We start from the raw sequence: 18,257 nt of genomic DNA on the forward strand, positions 1-18,257 counted from the left end.
CACCCAATGCGAGTGCCCGGCGGTCGCGATCACCACCGGGCTCCCACGATCGCTCGTGACATGGTGAGAACCGTGATCTCTGTGTGTAAACACAGAGATCCCGGTTCTCTGAGGGGAGAAGAGACAGATCGTGTGTTCATATAAAGTATGAACACCGATCTATTGATTCCCCTAGCAAGTCCCATCCCCCTTAAGTTAGAACACATAGCTGGGAACACAGTTAACCCCTTGATCGCCCCCAGTGTTAACCCCTTCACTGCCAGCGACATTTTTATAGTAATCAATGCATTTTTATAGCACTGACCTCTGTATAAATGCCAATGGTCTCAAAAATGTGTCAAAATTGTCGATGTGTCTGCCATAATGTCGCAGTCGCGATAAAAATCGAAGATTGCCGCCATTGCTAGTAAAAAAAAAAAAGTAATAATAAAAATGCTATAAATCTATCCCCTATTTTGTAGACGCTATAACTTTTGCTCAAACCAATCAATATACGCTTATTGCGTTTTTTATTACCAAAAATATGTAGAAGAATACATATCGGCCTAAACTGAGAAAAAAATAGCTTTTTAAATTAAAAAATGGGGATATTTATCATAGCAAAAAGTACAAAATAGTGTTTTTTTTGTTTATAGCGCAAAAAATAAAAACCGCAGAGATGATCAAATACCACCAAAAGAAAGCTTTATTTGTGGGAAAAAAAGTACGCCAAATTTATTTGGGTACAACGTCGCACGACCATGCAATTTTCAGTTAAATCAACGCAGTGCCGCAAAAAATGGCCTGATCATTCAGCAGCCAAATCTTCCAGGGCTGAAGCGGCTAGACATGTAAATCTGCTCACTCCAACTGTGTTGTGACAGTTGTATCTGAGAATATTTGGGGCTCCCAAAAAAAACTGTGACCAAAAAGCTGGTACTGCCTAATAGTTATCAGTTCTTTTAGTACATATTAGTTATGGCGTCCACTGTCAATATAGCCCCTTTGTCTAATACCATGTTTGTTGATGTATCAAGGTAAGTGCTTTGTCAATCTTGTTCGGTATAATTTAGGTGTGACCTTTGGATAAGACTAATTCTATTTATCAACACCTACAGACTTGGGGACATGCTGCTTCTACTTCTGAGGCCAAATGACAAAGTATTTTGAAGCCATAAGTTGGTGGCCAGGTCTGGCAAGGACATATAAAGTGAGACTACAGGCAAACAGCCCCCATACATGGATCGGAATTCGGCCGGTTCAGCAGGGACCAACTGAATTTCGATCCATGTGTAGGCACTGTGGTTGCATCAAAGTCAATCCACTGATCACCTCCTGTACAACTGGCTTATCAGATTTTCCCAGCTTGATCATCACTGCAGGATATAGCCTGTGTAGCAAAGTCCCGAGTCCCTTGAGGCATAATGGTGACCCTCCAGAGTTAGGGACAGTCTGTGTAGAGTGGGTTGCAAGGCATGGTGGGTGTAATGCAAGATGAAATTGTGGGCGCCGGATACTTTTTGAATGCAAAGAGATGTATTGTCTCTTGAACAGAACTATGGGAGAGAGGGTTAGGGCCAGGACACCTTAAGTAGATGCAATGATAATTGGCGGACTCCGAGACTTCTATAGGAAGACAGCTTTACAGGTGTAGGCCTCCAGCCGGACACCACTTCTGTATAGGTAGGACCGCTGTCTCCTATGGCAACAATCTTGTAGTAGTTACTAATGGTAGTGTATTCAACTATTGGCAACACAAACAGTTCTCTGCTTACTCCACAATCACTCACTGTGGATCTTCACTGAAAAACTCCCAGTCTTTCACTAGACTTCAGATCCAATAGCCAATGGTTCCCCTGAGCTCTTCCACTTTTAGCACTCAGTATCTTCCTCAAGCGTCACCTCCGTTTCCCTGCTGAGTCTCTGTCTTGGCACTCACAAATACTCTACAAGCGTCACCCCTGCTGACCCGCTAGGTCCCTGGCTTGGCACCAGCTGATGCTCCGCAAGCATCACCTGTTGTCCCGCTGCGTCCCTGGCTTGGAACTCTCTGAAGTTTTCTCACTTCTTCACTGTCCCTGGCTGGTGAGAAAACTGCTCTGGTACTGACTTCAAATTACTCACGGTGGTCTTCGGTAACAAGGTGGATGGTCCCTTAGTGGCAACAGCTTCCCCTTCTACCTCCGACCACAGCTGGTTCCCCCATCCGGCGGAACTGCTACATCTGGTTGGACTGCAAGCCAGCAATGCCAACCCTACGCTGCACTCTTGCTTCTGCATACGCCTCAGACAGCCCAGCAGCCAGATGTCCCTGGGATAAGCCTCAGTCATCCAGCCTAGCAGCCCATGGCAGTACAAAACACCTGACTCCACCCAAATAAATAGGCTCTCCCAGTAGGCCAAGGGACCAAAGAACATCCCTGCCCATTGGCTGAGACACCCAATCCATTCATGTCGGAGCCTGCAAAGCCCCTGTCTTATCTAATGTCACTAGCACAGTGCCTCCCAGTGACAGAAGAGAAAAAGTATTGTTGAAGGTGATGGACTTTATAGGCTTTATAAACACAAATTTTCTTTAAAACAAATTTGAACAATATTTATTTATAAAAGCAAGATATACATTAATTGCCTCTGAGCATAGCGATTACACTGTCAATATGATCTAATGTACAAAAACATTCAATCTTATATATTATATATATTATATAAGATTGAATGTTTAAGAAATACATTAATAAATTAAGTTAAACACTTTGTAATATCATTACTGGATCACTTTTATTATCGATGAATAGCCTATTATATAAGTAATTATTTAATTAATAGTTTTGTATTATTTTTTCAAATAATTCATTAAAATGTATTTGATTTATTGCACAGATTATTCTCATTTCTGTATGAAGTCTCCTGTACCCTAGCTGTATGTTTTTAAAGTTTATACTGCTATTCCCCATCTTTGTATAGATGATCCCCGTTTATCTATAGGGAATGTAAGTAATGACTGCATCCACTCCTCCATATATATGGTTTATTATTGTATTTTATTTTTACTAATTTTCGTTTGGAATTGTCACACCCGTTCCCATGATGCCCCAGATACTTTTAGTCCTACACTTCCTTTTTTTTTTTTCCTCTGGACTTGGGAGCAAGTTTTTTGTTTTCTTCTTTCTTCTTTTTTCTCAAAATATCATGTATTATGTCTTTTGTATTCTGTAATATTATATATAAAATCTTAATGTTGTTTGTTTATTTTTAGAAAAACGCCAAAAGCTCCTGATGAAGCATTTTTATAACGCGTAACATGTAGAGCATTCCTGAGCTGAGTCATCTATGATACACTGTTCAATTTTTTTCTTTTTGGTTTTATGTATCATCATAACAAAATGGAAATGTATGAGTCTTCTGTCCAATTGTGATGTAATTAGACCATATTGACAGTGTAATCGCTATGCTCTGTAACAAAAAACGGCATTTTAGCTTGTACATGATTGTATAATAAAATCAGCAGAGCTTCCCCTCATTTCAGATCTACCCCTCAGATTTACGGCAACTGCACTTCCAAGTGCAAAGTGGATTTGCCTTTCGTAAATAACCCCCACTGTAACTTGATGTATGTTGCATTAAGAGGGATGTGCTAAGTCTGCACCCACTCAATCAGTCCAGCATACCTCTGTTATCTCACTCCCAGTAACAGAATAGGGTCTCACCGCGGACCTCATATGTGCTCTCACTTTACTCTTTCCTTCCTTTACTTTGTGATCAGGCCTTAGATCTCTGTAACGTGGGTTTTGATCCAGTTGCTATTGAATACCAAGCAGAGGAGGGAGCCAGAACATCAACAACCTCACTACTGGAGGTCCTGTCACCTTACCAAGTGCCATGCTTAACAACTGGTTGCCTGTGGCTTGTTCTTTCATGTTGTTACCCAAAGCAACTACACTCCTCTTCCTAACTAGTGGAGTTAACCCTTTTGTAGTAGTGTTACTTCATACCCCATAATGCTATTACAGACCCAGGTTCTTTGGAATAGGCCAAAACCAACATGCACACCTTTGAATCACTTCAGACCAGTCTCATAACAGTTAACATAACTTTATTGAACATGATGCAGCATACAGTTCAATATGAACAACATTCTGTCTCTAATCCTAACTAGAATATGTAATGTAAAGTCACTAGGCTCAGGCAATGCACAGAGTTGAATCAAATCCTCCTACATAAGGTGTACCTGTTTATCTGGTGCCTTCTGTTCTCTATAGCATTCTAGAGCACACATTTTGCAAAGCATTTCTGAAAGCAGGGGACAGGGATCCCACACTGCACAGCAGGAAGCTGAGTGTAATCTGAGACTTGAGTGGAGGGAAATTACACACCCCTACACAGTCTTATAGGTAAACATGCACAGCTAAGGCTGTCAATCACCTCCTATGTGTCAAAGAGGGGACAGGGACTTCTCCTGGGGATTATCTGGTTTAGGCATAGACTGTCAGCAGTGACTCATGCAGATAGCACAGGGAAGAGATCAGATAGGAACCAGACCTGGTGCGTTGAATCAAGACAAGTACACACTATAAAAGTATATGCTTTGTTCATTTTTCATTTCAGGGATTTACAACCACTTTAAGAATACATACTTGAGAATCTGGCGCAGCTGTGCATGGGGGGGGGGGGGGGGGGGGCAATCACTTTCTAACTTCGCTTTGTGAAATAAAGGTTTGACAATAGAACTTTGCAGCTGATTGGTTTCTATGCGGAGGTTTGCCGGATTTTACACTCTCTGGTTTTAGCAAGTCGTCCCAATTATCTCTCTGTTTTAAATATTTACCTATTAGCTTTGTCTCCTAATTACTGCGCTTGCAAAATGAACCAATAGTCACTAGCTTACTTTTTTCCTTCTGATGGAATTTTCTAATGCTTTCGATGTAATATTTTATTGGTTTATTCATTGCTCTACTCTTTACATTTTTAGATTGTTATGCACTCATTCTGTTCATAAAGCGATATGTTTAGCTTTTTTTTGCTATTTGAATATTGTACCACCACCCTTGTATGTACTCAATTTGTCAATCTTTGTTAAATTTAAAAAATTATAAACAAATTTGATGAGAATACATACTTTAATAGAATATATATATATAAATATATATATATATCTATCTATATATATCTATATATATATATATATATCTCTATCTATCTATCTATCTATATATATATATATATATATATATATATATATATATATATATATATATATATATATATATATATATAGATCCCTCTCCCTCTCCCTCTCTCTCTCTCTCTCTCTCTCTCTCTCTCTATATATATATATATATATATATATATATATATATATATTAAAAATAAATGTTTTAATCTTTGTTTATAATCTTTATTTATTCATTTTTCTTTTTACAATCAATAAACAAAGCATATAACCAACAAACATGGAGAAAAGAGAAAAAAAAGGGGGTGGGGGGTTTAGTTTCCCTTTCCTTCATAGGAAAGGAAACGATGTACTCCTGTTCGCTGTGCTATAATTGAACCCATGGTTCCCATTTAGCCTGGAAATCTTCCAGTCTATGACTATTAGTACAAACCCATTTCTCATCTTCCATAATTTTGTAATATATTTTTTAAACCAGAGTTTATTGTCACTTTAAGATGATGCCTTTTTTTTATGTAAATCAGAACATTAAAGTGGTTGTATAGTCAATTTTTTTACTTTTACCTACAGGAAAGCCTACCATAAGGCTTACCTGTAGGTAAACAAAAATATCTCCTAAACCTGTACGGTTTAGGAGATATTCCCCTCGCAATGCGCTGCTTACTGCAGCGGCGCATGCGCACAGGGGATTCTCGGCTGAAAGTCCGGCAGACGTCGGACCCTCCCGGGAAGAAATCTTCTGCGCGCATGCGCGGGAGTGACGATATCGCGGCTCCGGCCACTCACAGCGTCGGAGCAGCGATACCCGGAAAGAAACGCAGAGGGAACATGTCCGCTCCTTCGGCGTGGATCGGGCCAGATGTCGGGGCCTCGTTCTAAAGTAAGTATTTCATAATGAGCTAGTATGCAGTGCATACTAGCTCATTATGCCTTTTCCTTTTCAGGTGAGTAAAAAATAAAAATAATTCAGCGGGTATACAACCGCTTTAAAAAAATAAAATAAAATACTAGTTCTCCTTTAAATTTTCTCATTAGTGACAGCATGTGGGTACCTGGCAAGTTTTCTCATTTGATTTACTGAAAACCAAGATTTTTTTTGGGGCATCTCCAAATTAATGGATATTCCATAGTAAGCTTTCCAATCATAGTGACAGCAATTTCATTTTTGCTCTATAAAATGCCTCCAGTTTCTGTATAATAATACTTCATCATAGGCTGGATACAGTTTTCACACAAGGCAATTTACAAAACCATAAGAAGTAATCAAGTGATCCTACAGACTAATCCTCTAAGCATCCCGTCATACTGAAAAAAGAAATATTGTTAATCTTTATGTATCAGCAAGATAAGTCAACTGTGACTTCAAAATATTGTTTATGATTAACACAGCTTGACTGTATCGGAAAATCATGAATGCATGCACGTAAAAAAATTTACTACTAGATTTACCAACATAGTGTAAGGAGCTAAAAAAAATAAAAAATCATCAATTTTAATAGACTCCAGAAAGCTAACATTCTTGTCTGTAAAACTGTCACAAACTTAGGCAAATAAATATGAGCACTTACATCTTATGCAGGTTAAAAGCAAGTGGTGCAGGTAGGAAGGTGATGCCTTTAAATGGCCAATAGGAAGGCTTGAAATGTTGACATTGACAATTTCAAGAAAAGCTTAACTTTGCATACAGTTTTACCTGTCATTATCTTGGGGGCCACCGAACGATTTTTATTTTAATATTAAAGTGTTACTAAACCCACAACAATAAAAACAGTCTGCATCTGCAGAAAAGCATGTTTATTATGCTCACTGTGGAGCCCAAGGGGTTAATCCTCTGCATTGTGTAAAAACGCTGTTTGATCTTGTCTTCACTGATTCTCACCTTCTACCGCTGTCTCCAATATATTTCCTGATAATACAGAACTAGGGGACAGGCTGCACATGCTCAGTTTGGTGTGTATTGCTAGAGTTTTTTTTTTCCTTGGGAGGGTGCATGTGATCAGCACAGGGTCAATTAGCACTGGGCAGACAGAAGGTCAGGGGTCCTGCATCCTGATAAGACAGTAGAATGAAAACTCGGACAGTTTTTTCGGATATTCCGACTGTGTGTGGTCTCCATCGGACTGTTTCCATCGGAGTATCCGACGGACAAAGTTTTCCAACTTGTTGGTAAAATTTTCCGACAAAATGCTCTGATCGGACATACTCCGATCATGTGTAGAGAATTCCGATCGGACAAAGTACCACGCATGCTCAGATCAAATTCCTACATCAAAGCTATTGGCTACTAGCCTGAACGTAGTCCCATTGTAATGAAATAACGTCATCACGTTCTGAATGATCGGATTTTCCGACAACTTTGTCCGACCGTGTGTATGCAACAGTTTCGGACAAAATCCGACGGATTTGGTTGTCGGAATGTCTGACCGTGTGTACAAGGGCTTACAAGCTTTAACCCGAGACTCATAGAAGTCACAACATTACAATATACTGTTGAGAAAGGTTATTTAGCAGTTTATATTTACTAAAATAATTGCATTTCCATGTTCTGTGTTCTGTGTATCCATGTTCTGTGTACTGTGGGGGACCAGATATAGTGAATACAGGGTCCTGGGTTTAGTAACACTTTAAATACTCAAGCTGCATTACCCAGCTAGTTAATTTACTTACCATCTTTACCCAGTGTGCAATAAGCTCAAATATCCTGTATAAAGCCCCATACACACTATCAGATTTTCTGCTGATTTTTGTCTTCAGATTTACCAAAACCATGTGGTGGAAGGGCCTGCCTGATTGCATACAAATTGAAACTCCTAAGGTTTGACCTCATATTATATGGTTTTGGTAAATCTAAAGGAAAAAATCAGCAGACAATTTGATAGTGTGTATGGGGCTTTATGGTATTTAATGTATCTAAAGCCTTTTTTTTAGTTTAGATAGAATGGGAAAAGGGTTTGATCATCTGTCAGGTTTTTATTGCTTTCTTCATTACTGTATCTCTTCATTTGTCCTGGTGACAATTATCACTGGCACTAGAGAAGTATTCCAATTTCTAACTTGTTGCAGTGACATACAAGAGTGAATTTCCCTCACTTTGAAGAGATTTTCCCCTTTACTTCCCGTTGTATCTACAGGACAGGAAGTAATAGAAAAAAATCTATATACACAGACTACACAAAGAAGGCCCAATAAAAATTATGTTTTGGCTTAAACTATAGCCAATTATGGGAATGTAGGAGATTGATGTACAGATATGAACCACAATTAAATGATTTGTGATGAAATTTGGACAAAAATAGTAATTAGCATTTTTTATATTACTTGACCTTCAGTATGCATTGACATAGTAAAATATGTTTGAGGACACATCAATATTGCATGTACATATGGCACATATAGATTTTCACCCTGTTCTGGTGAATGTATATACATGGCACTGATAGATTTCTACACAAAGCAACTGAATAGTGCACATGCCTGGAGCTTCTGGTAAAATTTTAGGTCAAGTTTAAAGGTACATTGGTGGATCCAAGAGCACATGCATGCGTGCACGACCAGGAATGGAAGCGACAGTGCTCAAATCAAAATTAACATGAATGAGCAATGTCATTGTTTTGGATTGTGCATGGGATGCGATTGCGTACATGTGGATCAGCCTGTACAGGTACCTTGTCTGGATAATGGGAGCCATGTAAAATGTGACTAGGGAATGAAAAAACATTCTTAATAGCTAAGATAATTTCATTCAGTTTTTATAAGCTCCTCAAACAGGCAAATTAGAGCTGTCAGAGGGTACAGTCCTTGAGGCCGAGTAATCTTTTTTAGTTGGAATATTACAGGTTTTACCTCCATCAACCCCAAATTAGTGCTAGGTGGCTGTCTTCCTCTGAAATATCTAAATTATTTTTAAGGGATCTGGTTACCGTACTCGAGGAACCAAAACATTTACAATGTCACTCAAACAATGAAAATCCAGCTCACTAACAAATTACCTCCAATCTTCCCAACATGCATAGTGACAGGGCTTTTTTTCTTCGGGAACATGGAGGAACACAGGTCTGCCACCTCCATCACTGAACTGATACGTAATAGCAAGTGAAGGTGGGGTGTGCTGGAGGGTCCAATTTTCTGGGGGGTGAATCTATTGTTGCTGGGTTCTATTATTGCTGGGGAGGGCTACTGTTGCTGGTGGGGTATCTATTGTTGCTGGAGGTCTTATGTTGCTGGAAGGGATCTATTGTTGCTGGCTGCTGGAGAGACTATGACTTCTCTGTAAAGATCCATGGCACATCTATCAGTCCATCCCCACATGCCAGGGTGCTAGGGGTAACCTTAGATTCTGAACTGTCCTTTCAGGCCCACATACAAGCCCTGTCCAAATCATGCCGTCTTAGCCTCCGCAACATTTCCAGAATACGCCCCTTTTTAACTAATGATGCCACCAAGCTTCTAATTCACTCCCTGGTCATCGCTTGCCTCGACTACTGCAACTCCCTCCTCGTTGGATTACCTTTACACAGACTATCCCCCCTCCAGTCCATAATGAATGCCGCTGCCAGACTCATCCACCTTACCAGCCATTCAGTGCCCTCCACCCCTCTCTGCCAATCCCTGCACTGGCTTCCACTCACCCAACGAATAAAATTCAAAGTACTAACAATAATTTACAAAGCCATCCATAACTCTGCCCCCAGCTACATCACTGACCTAGTCCCAAAATACCAACCAAACCGCCCTCTTCGGTCATCTCAAGACCTCCTGCTCTCTAGCTCCCTTGTCACCTCCTCCCATGCTCGCCTCCAGGATTTCTCCAGAGCTTCTCCCATCCTTTGGAACTACCTAACCCAATCTGTCCGACTGTCCCCTAATCTATCCATCTTTAGACGATCCCTGAAAACCCTTCTCTTCAAAGAAGCCTATCCTGCTTCTAACTAACACTGTTTTACTTCCTCCATCAGCTCATCCCCCACAGCTATTACCTTTTGTATCAATTGCCCCTTCCTTTTTAGATTGTATGCTGTAACGAGCAGGGCCCTCTGATTCCTCTTGTACCAAATTGTAATGTAAATGTAATGTCTGCCCTCATGTAAAGTGCTGAGCAAACTGTTGGCGCTATTTAAAACCTGTATAATAATATATAATAATAATAACTATTGATGCTGGCGGAGATTTATTGTTGCTTGGGAAGATCTGCTGTTACTGGGGATCTATTGTTGTTGGAGGATTTATTGTTGTTGGCTGCAGGGGAATTTTTTAATGCTTTTCTAGTTATCATTAATACCTTCCATACAATATACTTAGCACCATAAAATGATACTTGGTTCTGTATTTTCTAAAAGGGGCAATATTGAGAGCTGGGCAGGGAGTGGAACCAAGGAGCTTGGAGGTAGGTAGGGGGCAGAGACAAGGGGTGACTTAGAAGGGTGTCTACCTGGACCTGTTCAACCCTACACATTGATATATTATATTCTGTAAACCCGAATATATGATTACCCCTCCCCCACCATTTCACTTTAAATCGTTTTTTTAATTGAAATTTACAGGTTCAATTCAACAGAGCTACAAAGATTCTTAAGTACAGACAATCATTGGCCAAATGCTATACAACAGATGATTAATATAAAACCAGGAGAGGAGTCTTGATCTTTTTTACCAGAATAGGAAATGGTCACGTCCATGGAGCATCAGTGTGAGGGAGCTGTGGGTCAGATAGTTCCATAAAAGGGTGAGGGGAAGCTGGACTTACCAAAACCTCTGCAGTGAAGCCCTGCCTTTCTGGTGATCAATTTGGGTGCCCAACTATTGATAATGTATAAGTGGACACGTAGACAGGTAGGAAAGTAGGGACGAGCCCGACGTTCGAGTTACTTTCGACTTGAACTTCGAGCGTTCGCCTGTTTATGGCATAGAAAAAAATCTGGGGTGTTCGCAGCAAATTCGAAAGCGCAGAACACCATTTAAAAGTCTATGATAGAAAACAAAAGTGCTCATTTTAAAGGCTTATATGCATGGTATTGTCATAAAAAGTAAAAAAAAAAAAAAATGTCCCACAAAGTCCATTCATCTTCTTTGGCTCCACTGACGGACCGAAAAAAAAATCAAAAACAAAACCCCAAACCAATCCGCCTCCATGGGAGTCTCCCACTGTCTGAAGTGTCCTCGCAGGTGACAATTCTTATATAACTGAGGGCAGGGCCACACGGTTACTTACATGGGTTGCCTGCCCCCTCTGACGCCACGGGGAAGCCATTGGGAAGTCCCCATGCATCAGAGAACATTTAAAAATTTTGTTGTGAAATGGTACAGGTACAATGTACCCGTTACCATTTTAAACAGGGGGGCGGGATCTGGGGGTCCTCTTGTTAAAGGAGCCTCCAGATTCCGATAAGCCGCAGACCCCCACAACCACCGGGCAAGGGTTGTGGGGATGAGGCCCTTGTCCTCATCATGGGACAGTGGGCTTTGGGGGGCTACCCCAAAGCACCCTCCCCATGTTGAGGGCATGAGGCCTGGTATGGTTCAGGAGGGGGAGGCGCTCTCTCGCCCCCCTCTTTTCCTGCGGCCTGCCAGGTTTCGTGCTCGGATAAGGGTCTGGTATGGATTTTAAAGGGGACCCCTACAGCATTTTTTTTTTAATTGGCGCGGGGTTCCCCTTAATATCCATACCAGACCTGAAGGGCCTGGTATGGAATTTGAGGGAACCCCCATGCAATTTTTTTTAAAAACTTTTGGTTCGGGATTCCCCTTAATATTCATACCAGACCCAAAGGACCTGGTAATGGACTGTGGGGGATCCAATGCCTTTTTTTCAATGACTTTTATCTGTATTGCCAGGAACGACATTTCATTATAGCCACTACTACTTTTAAATGTCTTTTTTTTCCTTTATAAATGTCATTTTGTGCAGGGGATGTTATAAACACAGGAAAAATGCGCCGTTTTACAGGCATACTATAGACACCCCCCAGGTAGGAAATTTAAAGGAATATTTCAGTTTTATCGGTTCACTTTAAGCATTATTAAAATTACTGCTTCTGAAAAAAAGGCCATTTTTAAAAACTTTTTTTTGCATTGATACATGTCCCCTGGGGCAGGACCCGGGTCCCCAAACACTTTTTATGACAATAACTTGGATATTAACCCTTAAAATTAGCACTTTTGATTTTTCATATTCATGTCCCATAGACTTTAATGGTGTTTGCGTGTTCAAACCAATTTTTTGCCTGTTCGCATGTTCTGCTGCGAACCAAACCGAGGGGTGTTTGGCTCATCCCTATAGGAAAGGAGAATGTGGTCTCATAGGTGAAGCTCTATAAAAAAAAGAAAGAGGAAACTGAAAAAAGGGTGGAAGGGGTAGAAAGGAAGGTGCCAGGGGTCTTCTTTGTGCTCTCCACCAAGTTAAGAGCCATACAGAGAGGTATAGCTCTCAGGTGGGAGTTAGGCATGAGCATATTGGGTCCATGGTGTCCATACCCGGAGGAAACTTTTATAGGTATTTATAAGTGCGCTTTAATAAAGTCATAACTAAGCTTTTCATTTAATTAAAATGAGTCAATGCTTTGACTGACTTCCATAAATTGAGTGATCGATTTCCTCCATACCTTGCCAATGGTTTGGCAGCCAGCAGGACATATGTTACCAGTCTGAACGGTGATTTAGTGAAAAAAAGAGGTTTAAAATAGAGAAGTGCATGCCATGGAAACTTGAACAGGATTTGTAAGAGCTTGGTCAGCATTAAGTATGCCCACCAAATGTGCATAATATCATTTGCGGTGTTACAAATTCTGAAGTATGTATTGGGACGGGGTGAGTAACGATATGTTAGCCTGGGTGGGACCATGTACCTTGAATGTTAATTCAGAAGAAATTATGTTAATTGAATGGGGAAACTGTGGACCAGATCTGCTGCCTGTCCTCCTCGGTTCTGCTTGCACGTTAAGTCTTTTTCCAACTTGTAGATGTAAGTGTGAACTGTGGGGCCTCCCCCATCACCTGGAACAATATGCTAGCATCTTTAAAAAGGCAACCATGCCACCAGCACCATTCATTCTGAAATCTACTATGTGTGCTTTCTGAGGTCTGTGATGTCCCATAAACCTTCCAATCATTAGGAGACTCCATTGATATTGATGGGATTAGATAACCATTCATTACCTATAGACACTGTACACTTCTGAATGCAAGAGTCTTGGCACTGAATCCCTTCTGTGTAAATCTCTCACTAACAGCTCAGACAAGATGTGCTATACAGGATTAGGTGGATCCCATGATAGATGTCCATAGGAAAGAAGTTTACATGTATCTTTCATATTGTGTTGTGCACCAAAAGGAGGAAGATGTCAGGACAGACAAATTCTGTTTTTGTTCATTATTTTTAATAAATGTGTTGTAAACATATCCCAAATTTACAATCTCATTCATACCAAACCTCACATACACTTTTTGTTCATAATACCTTGTATAAATATAAGGACTCACACACGTTTACATGACTTGTTGCATTTATAAGTGAAATTTCATTTCCAAAGCATGTGAAAATAAATTATGCATACTGCAGATGCATTTCTCTGTTTTTTTTTTCATATAAATATAGAGCTTAATATACATCTTAATATAGCATGTAAAAATATGACATCTAGAAACTGCATTTGGTTCAAATGGTAAAATGTACAGGTTGGCAGGTTTTGTTCTAAAGAAAACCTTTGCAACCTTAAAGGTCTACCTGTTAAACACTATGCTAACCCAACTGACCTCTGGCCTTCCTAAGCGAAACTGGACTAACCCATCCTCTCCCCTTTCAGCTGCTTACTTACCTTGGCAGGGCTGTGGCCCGCTCCATCATTTTCAGCCCAGTTAAAGTCAATGGTGACCAAATGTGCAGTCACAGCCAGCGTTGACGAGAATTTAATCCAAAGGGCTATAAAAACCAGAGGAGGTGGCAACAGCACAAAAAAGTAAGTACGGTAAGCAGCTGGAGGGGTTAGTAAAAAGGTAGAATTGTATTTAAAAAGGAGAGATCCATTCAATATAAAAACCATGATGCTACACCAAACAGTACCTGTACATTAAAAGTGAATAACTTGGTGTCTGGCATTTCTATGAGGCTGCATACCTTTGTCACCTGTGGTAGAGGTAGTCCCATGAACACTTTGTAGGCTCTCTGCTATCTCTCACATAACAAGAGTCTAATGCATTGGAGGTTTTTCACAACCATCAATTACTTTCAAACCTGCCCCAGAAGTTTGAATCCGGCTAGTGATACATCAAGAGTGGAAAGCAGAGGTCAGACAGCACAGATATGAGGATGTTTACCTACTCTTCTTTCAAGTGGAGAACTCTTTGGAATTCAAAAACTCATACTAAGGTAAACAAAGTGGACTGTCTCACTTAGAGCTGAACTCCAGGATTTTGACTTTACATAGTTCATTTGGGCCTAACATGTGAGGTTGCTGGATGTGGAGGGCTGATGATGTCACAACCTACTGATCCTGACCTAGTCAAAAAGTTTTAACAGTCCTGAAGTATCTACCCCTATATCTGTATGGAGTGCATGGATTCAAGGCCAAGACTGCACACTTTTCTCCAAGCTGAGATAAATCTTGCCCCTTTGAAATGATAAGTCATAATTTTACTCTCAAATGACAGACCCAAGTAAGCAAGGGTGAGGGCAATGCTTAATTTTGGCTTGGAAAGAAGATGAGGCACTACATATAGTCTTGACCTAGAATCCAATGGGCTTTGCACAGATTTGAAGATCACAAGGTGGCTGCATATTTTCCGGTTCATTTTAGAGAGACTCTGGGTGAGATTTACTAAAACTGGTGCATTCAGAATCTGGTGCAGCTGTACGTGGTAGGTAGCCAATCAGCCTCTAATAGCTTGTTCATTTAAGCATTGACATTAAAACCTGGAAGCCGATTGGTTTCTATGCAGTGTTACACCAAATTTTGCACTCTCTGGTTTTAGCAAATAACCCCCACTGTCTCCTTGTTCATTTAGGGCAAAGTGGCAATGTCTGTGTAAAGCCCAACCTATGAACACTTTATATATACCTCTTTAGTGCTTCCTTAGCTCTCCTTTTTCTGTGGCCACAATTGCAAAAATATCTGGTGCTGCTGGATACCTAGCGCAGCTGGTGACCCTTTCTCATGATGCAGTGCTCAGACCTATCCATGAGGCAGGGGTGAGATTTCACAACCAATATTTTTATGGTGCTCGTGATGGAGGAAGAAGCAGCTGATCCACACTGGATTGGCAACCAAGTTTGAGAGGGGAGGGGTGGGGGGCATTATGCATAGACTGTCGCTTTGCCATTAATGGGCAAGGGGGCAACATCTCTAAGCATAGTTGAACTTTGCCCTGGATAAAAGGATCATTGGTAACAATTATGCGCTCAAACTGCTCTTTAGCAATGTCACACCTAATTCAGCATTGTTATTCATGTGTGTAGGTATACACGCACACGTACATAATATGGATTTATAGATAATATGTGAACATATGTGTAACAAAAATATTTTTTTCTATTTGGTTTGCTTGGCTTGACGTGAACCAATGAACTTTTCTAATTTCCTTGGTAATGTAGCTCTCCTTATGGCTTTTACTTTGTTATTAAGCAGATTAGCTCCACATTCCTTTGGATACAATGTCATTCATTCTAGCACCAGCAGTTATTAAATAGTACATTATGCCCACCTTTATAACTGGACCGATAATATTTCAAATATGCTGTATGCAAAAAAACAGCCCATACCAATACAATTAGTTAAGAACTGTTATCATCAGCTGTCCTGGTCGCATTGTCCTCTTATCACAAGCATTACTGGTTCTGCTGTTGGCTGATTTGGTATCCATACTTGGCACATTCTTGGTCAAGATCTCGGAGCATTTTGTCCTCCTTTGGTCTATATAGGCGCACAAAGCTGTGAGTCTCTAGCAATATTCGGTTTAGAGTGTGTTCATAGTTAACATGTCTCCTGGCCATCAGTATATACTCCCTTTTCTCCAGCAGATTGGGACAATCACAGGCGTTGGGAACCCAGATGTATTCCCTTCTCAGAATAGGGAACTTGTTCTTATACGTCATAACCACCTGCACATCATAACGTGTCTCCTTCCCCACTAGCTTCTTGCTGATGATTCTTCCTCGGAACACTGCACATTTCAAGCAAACATAAAAGAATGTTCATCACTAAAGCTTCAGCCGAGCAGGGCCTGCATGTCTGTTGGCAGAGCTAGAAAAGAAATGATGCTGACTTACCAAAGTCCTTCTGACAATATTGCTTCATTTTATTTTGCCTTCCTTTGATTTTCCGGCATTTTCCACATTTGTCTGCAATTAGAGAGAGTAAACCAGGTTATATTTTTAGCCTTAAAAAGGTTAAAAACTTATACACACTCAACATCAAATTATTACAGATGTCTTAGCCCTTGTACACACAGTCGGGCATTCTGACGGAAAATGTCCGATCGGACCGTGTTGTCGGATAATCCGACTGTGTGTGGGCTCCATCGGATTGTTTCCATCAGAATATCGGACGGACAAAGTTTTAGAGCTGGACTATAAAACTTTCCGACAACATGATCCGATCAGACTTTGTCTGATTGTGTGTAGAGAATTCCGATCGGACAAAGTGGCACACATGCTCAGATCAAATTCCTAGACCAAAGCTATTGGCTACTAGCCTGAACGTAGTCCCGTCGTAACGAAATAACGTCATCACATTACGTACGATCAGATTTTCCAACAACTTTGTCTGACCGCGTGTATGCAACACAAGTTTCGGGCAAAATCCGTCGGACAAAATCTGACGGATTTTGTTGTCGGAATGTCCGACCGCGTGTACAAGGGCTTATAGCCTCCAATAGATGTTCAGGTCTACAGAAGATCAGTCATTTTGTTCAAAACTAAATGATTAAACTGCACAGTTACCTTTTGATTAATTACAAGCTGTATGAATAAAACATGGGATACCGTACAAAGGACACTCAAACACAAACAAAAACTCTATTTGGAGCCTCCACCCATAGTCAATAACATTTTACTGACTAGAAATATCTATCACAAATTCACATTACAATATATGTATCCAATGGTCACCTTATCTTTAGAGTGCTTGTGTATCTCTGACATCCAAGTGTAGATTACGCAACCATTACTCACAACTTCAATGGTCAATATTTGTCTTATCCCTCTCTCTAGGTCTTCTTATTGGTCAGCAAGACTAAATATTGCATATGGTTAAACATAGAAGGTACTGGCAGGGAGCAACAAGGTTAAATGACAAAGAAGCATTGCTTATTATCTGCAATAGAGTGCTAGCGCAAAAGATAAGGCCCACATGCTTTAAGGGAATCTAGGAAAATTTATTTGTGAGGCCTTAGATGGCAATTACTTATCTTTGATTGTAAACTCTGAGGAAATGAAGAAGAAAATGATGATCAATTCCAGAAATCATGGAATGGCTGCTTCCTTAACTGGCTTTTCACAGTTTTTTTTATGGCATATTTCATAGCGTTTATAGCTTATTGTCCCCCCATGTGAACTTCTTACATTACAGCCACTTACAAAAGTCAGTTTATTTCTACAAAATGTATAAATTAATATATGTTCGCAAAAAAAAATAAAAAATGACCGGCATACCTCCAAAATCTTATAAAATTCAAACCCTTGTAATTAAAGTGGAACTAGAACCATCAATTTAAAAGGTTTCTCAAAACAGTTACATTCAAACCATTCTGTAAATGATAACTGTCACAATTGTTTTTGCTCTCACTTGAACTGTCAAGCCATCAAATGGCTTTAGTCATAACCGATCACATGTGCAGCACCATGGCACTTATGGATCAAACAGAGATAGGAGGGCAACGTCAAATGAAAAATCTCTCCTGCGCTGTGCGGAGGGCCTAGATAAAAATGTTGTAGTTCCATAACGTGCTTACTGGATGGATTTTGCACGCCCCGCTGCCTTAGCCAACTAGGGGGAGTTCAAAGAACTAAAGCATGGAAATAAAGATAAAGGCACGTGGCCTGGTGTGTTATCCTTGGTAAAACGTTTTATTAAAAAACAGAAGTGGAATACTCACATTTGGTATCTTGAATAACATCACA

At 40.2% G+C, this 18,257-nt stretch overlaps 1 protein-coding gene across 1 annotated transcript in view; it reads right to left on the reverse strand.

Annotated features, from left to right (window-relative positions):
- Positions 1-13,629: 13,629 nt before the first annotated feature.
- The window catches only part of LOC143962683 (ADAMTS-like protein 5), a 146,550-nt gene continuing 141,922 nt past the window's right edge, over positions 13,630-18,257 (reverse strand). Inside the window, exons 12-13 of the mRNA XM_077472047.1 lie at positions 16,407-16,478; positions 13,630-16,300 (exon numbers count right to left, since the gene is read on the reverse strand). Coding sequence (XP_077328173.1) covers positions 15,966-16,300; positions 16,407-16,478 — 407 coding nt within the window. The 3' untranslated portion in view covers positions 13,630-15,965. The remainder of the gene's footprint in view (positions 16,301-16,406; positions 16,479-18,257) is intronic.

Source organism: Lithobates pipiens, unplaced genomic scaffold (assembly GCF_037356315.1).
Source record: "Lithobates pipiens isolate NorthernLeopardFrog02 unplaced genomic scaffold, aLitPip1_a1.2 Scaffold_8, whole genome shotgun sequence".
Taxonomy (NCBI): domain Eukaryota; kingdom Metazoa; phylum Chordata; class Amphibia; order Anura; family Ranidae; genus Lithobates; species Lithobates pipiens.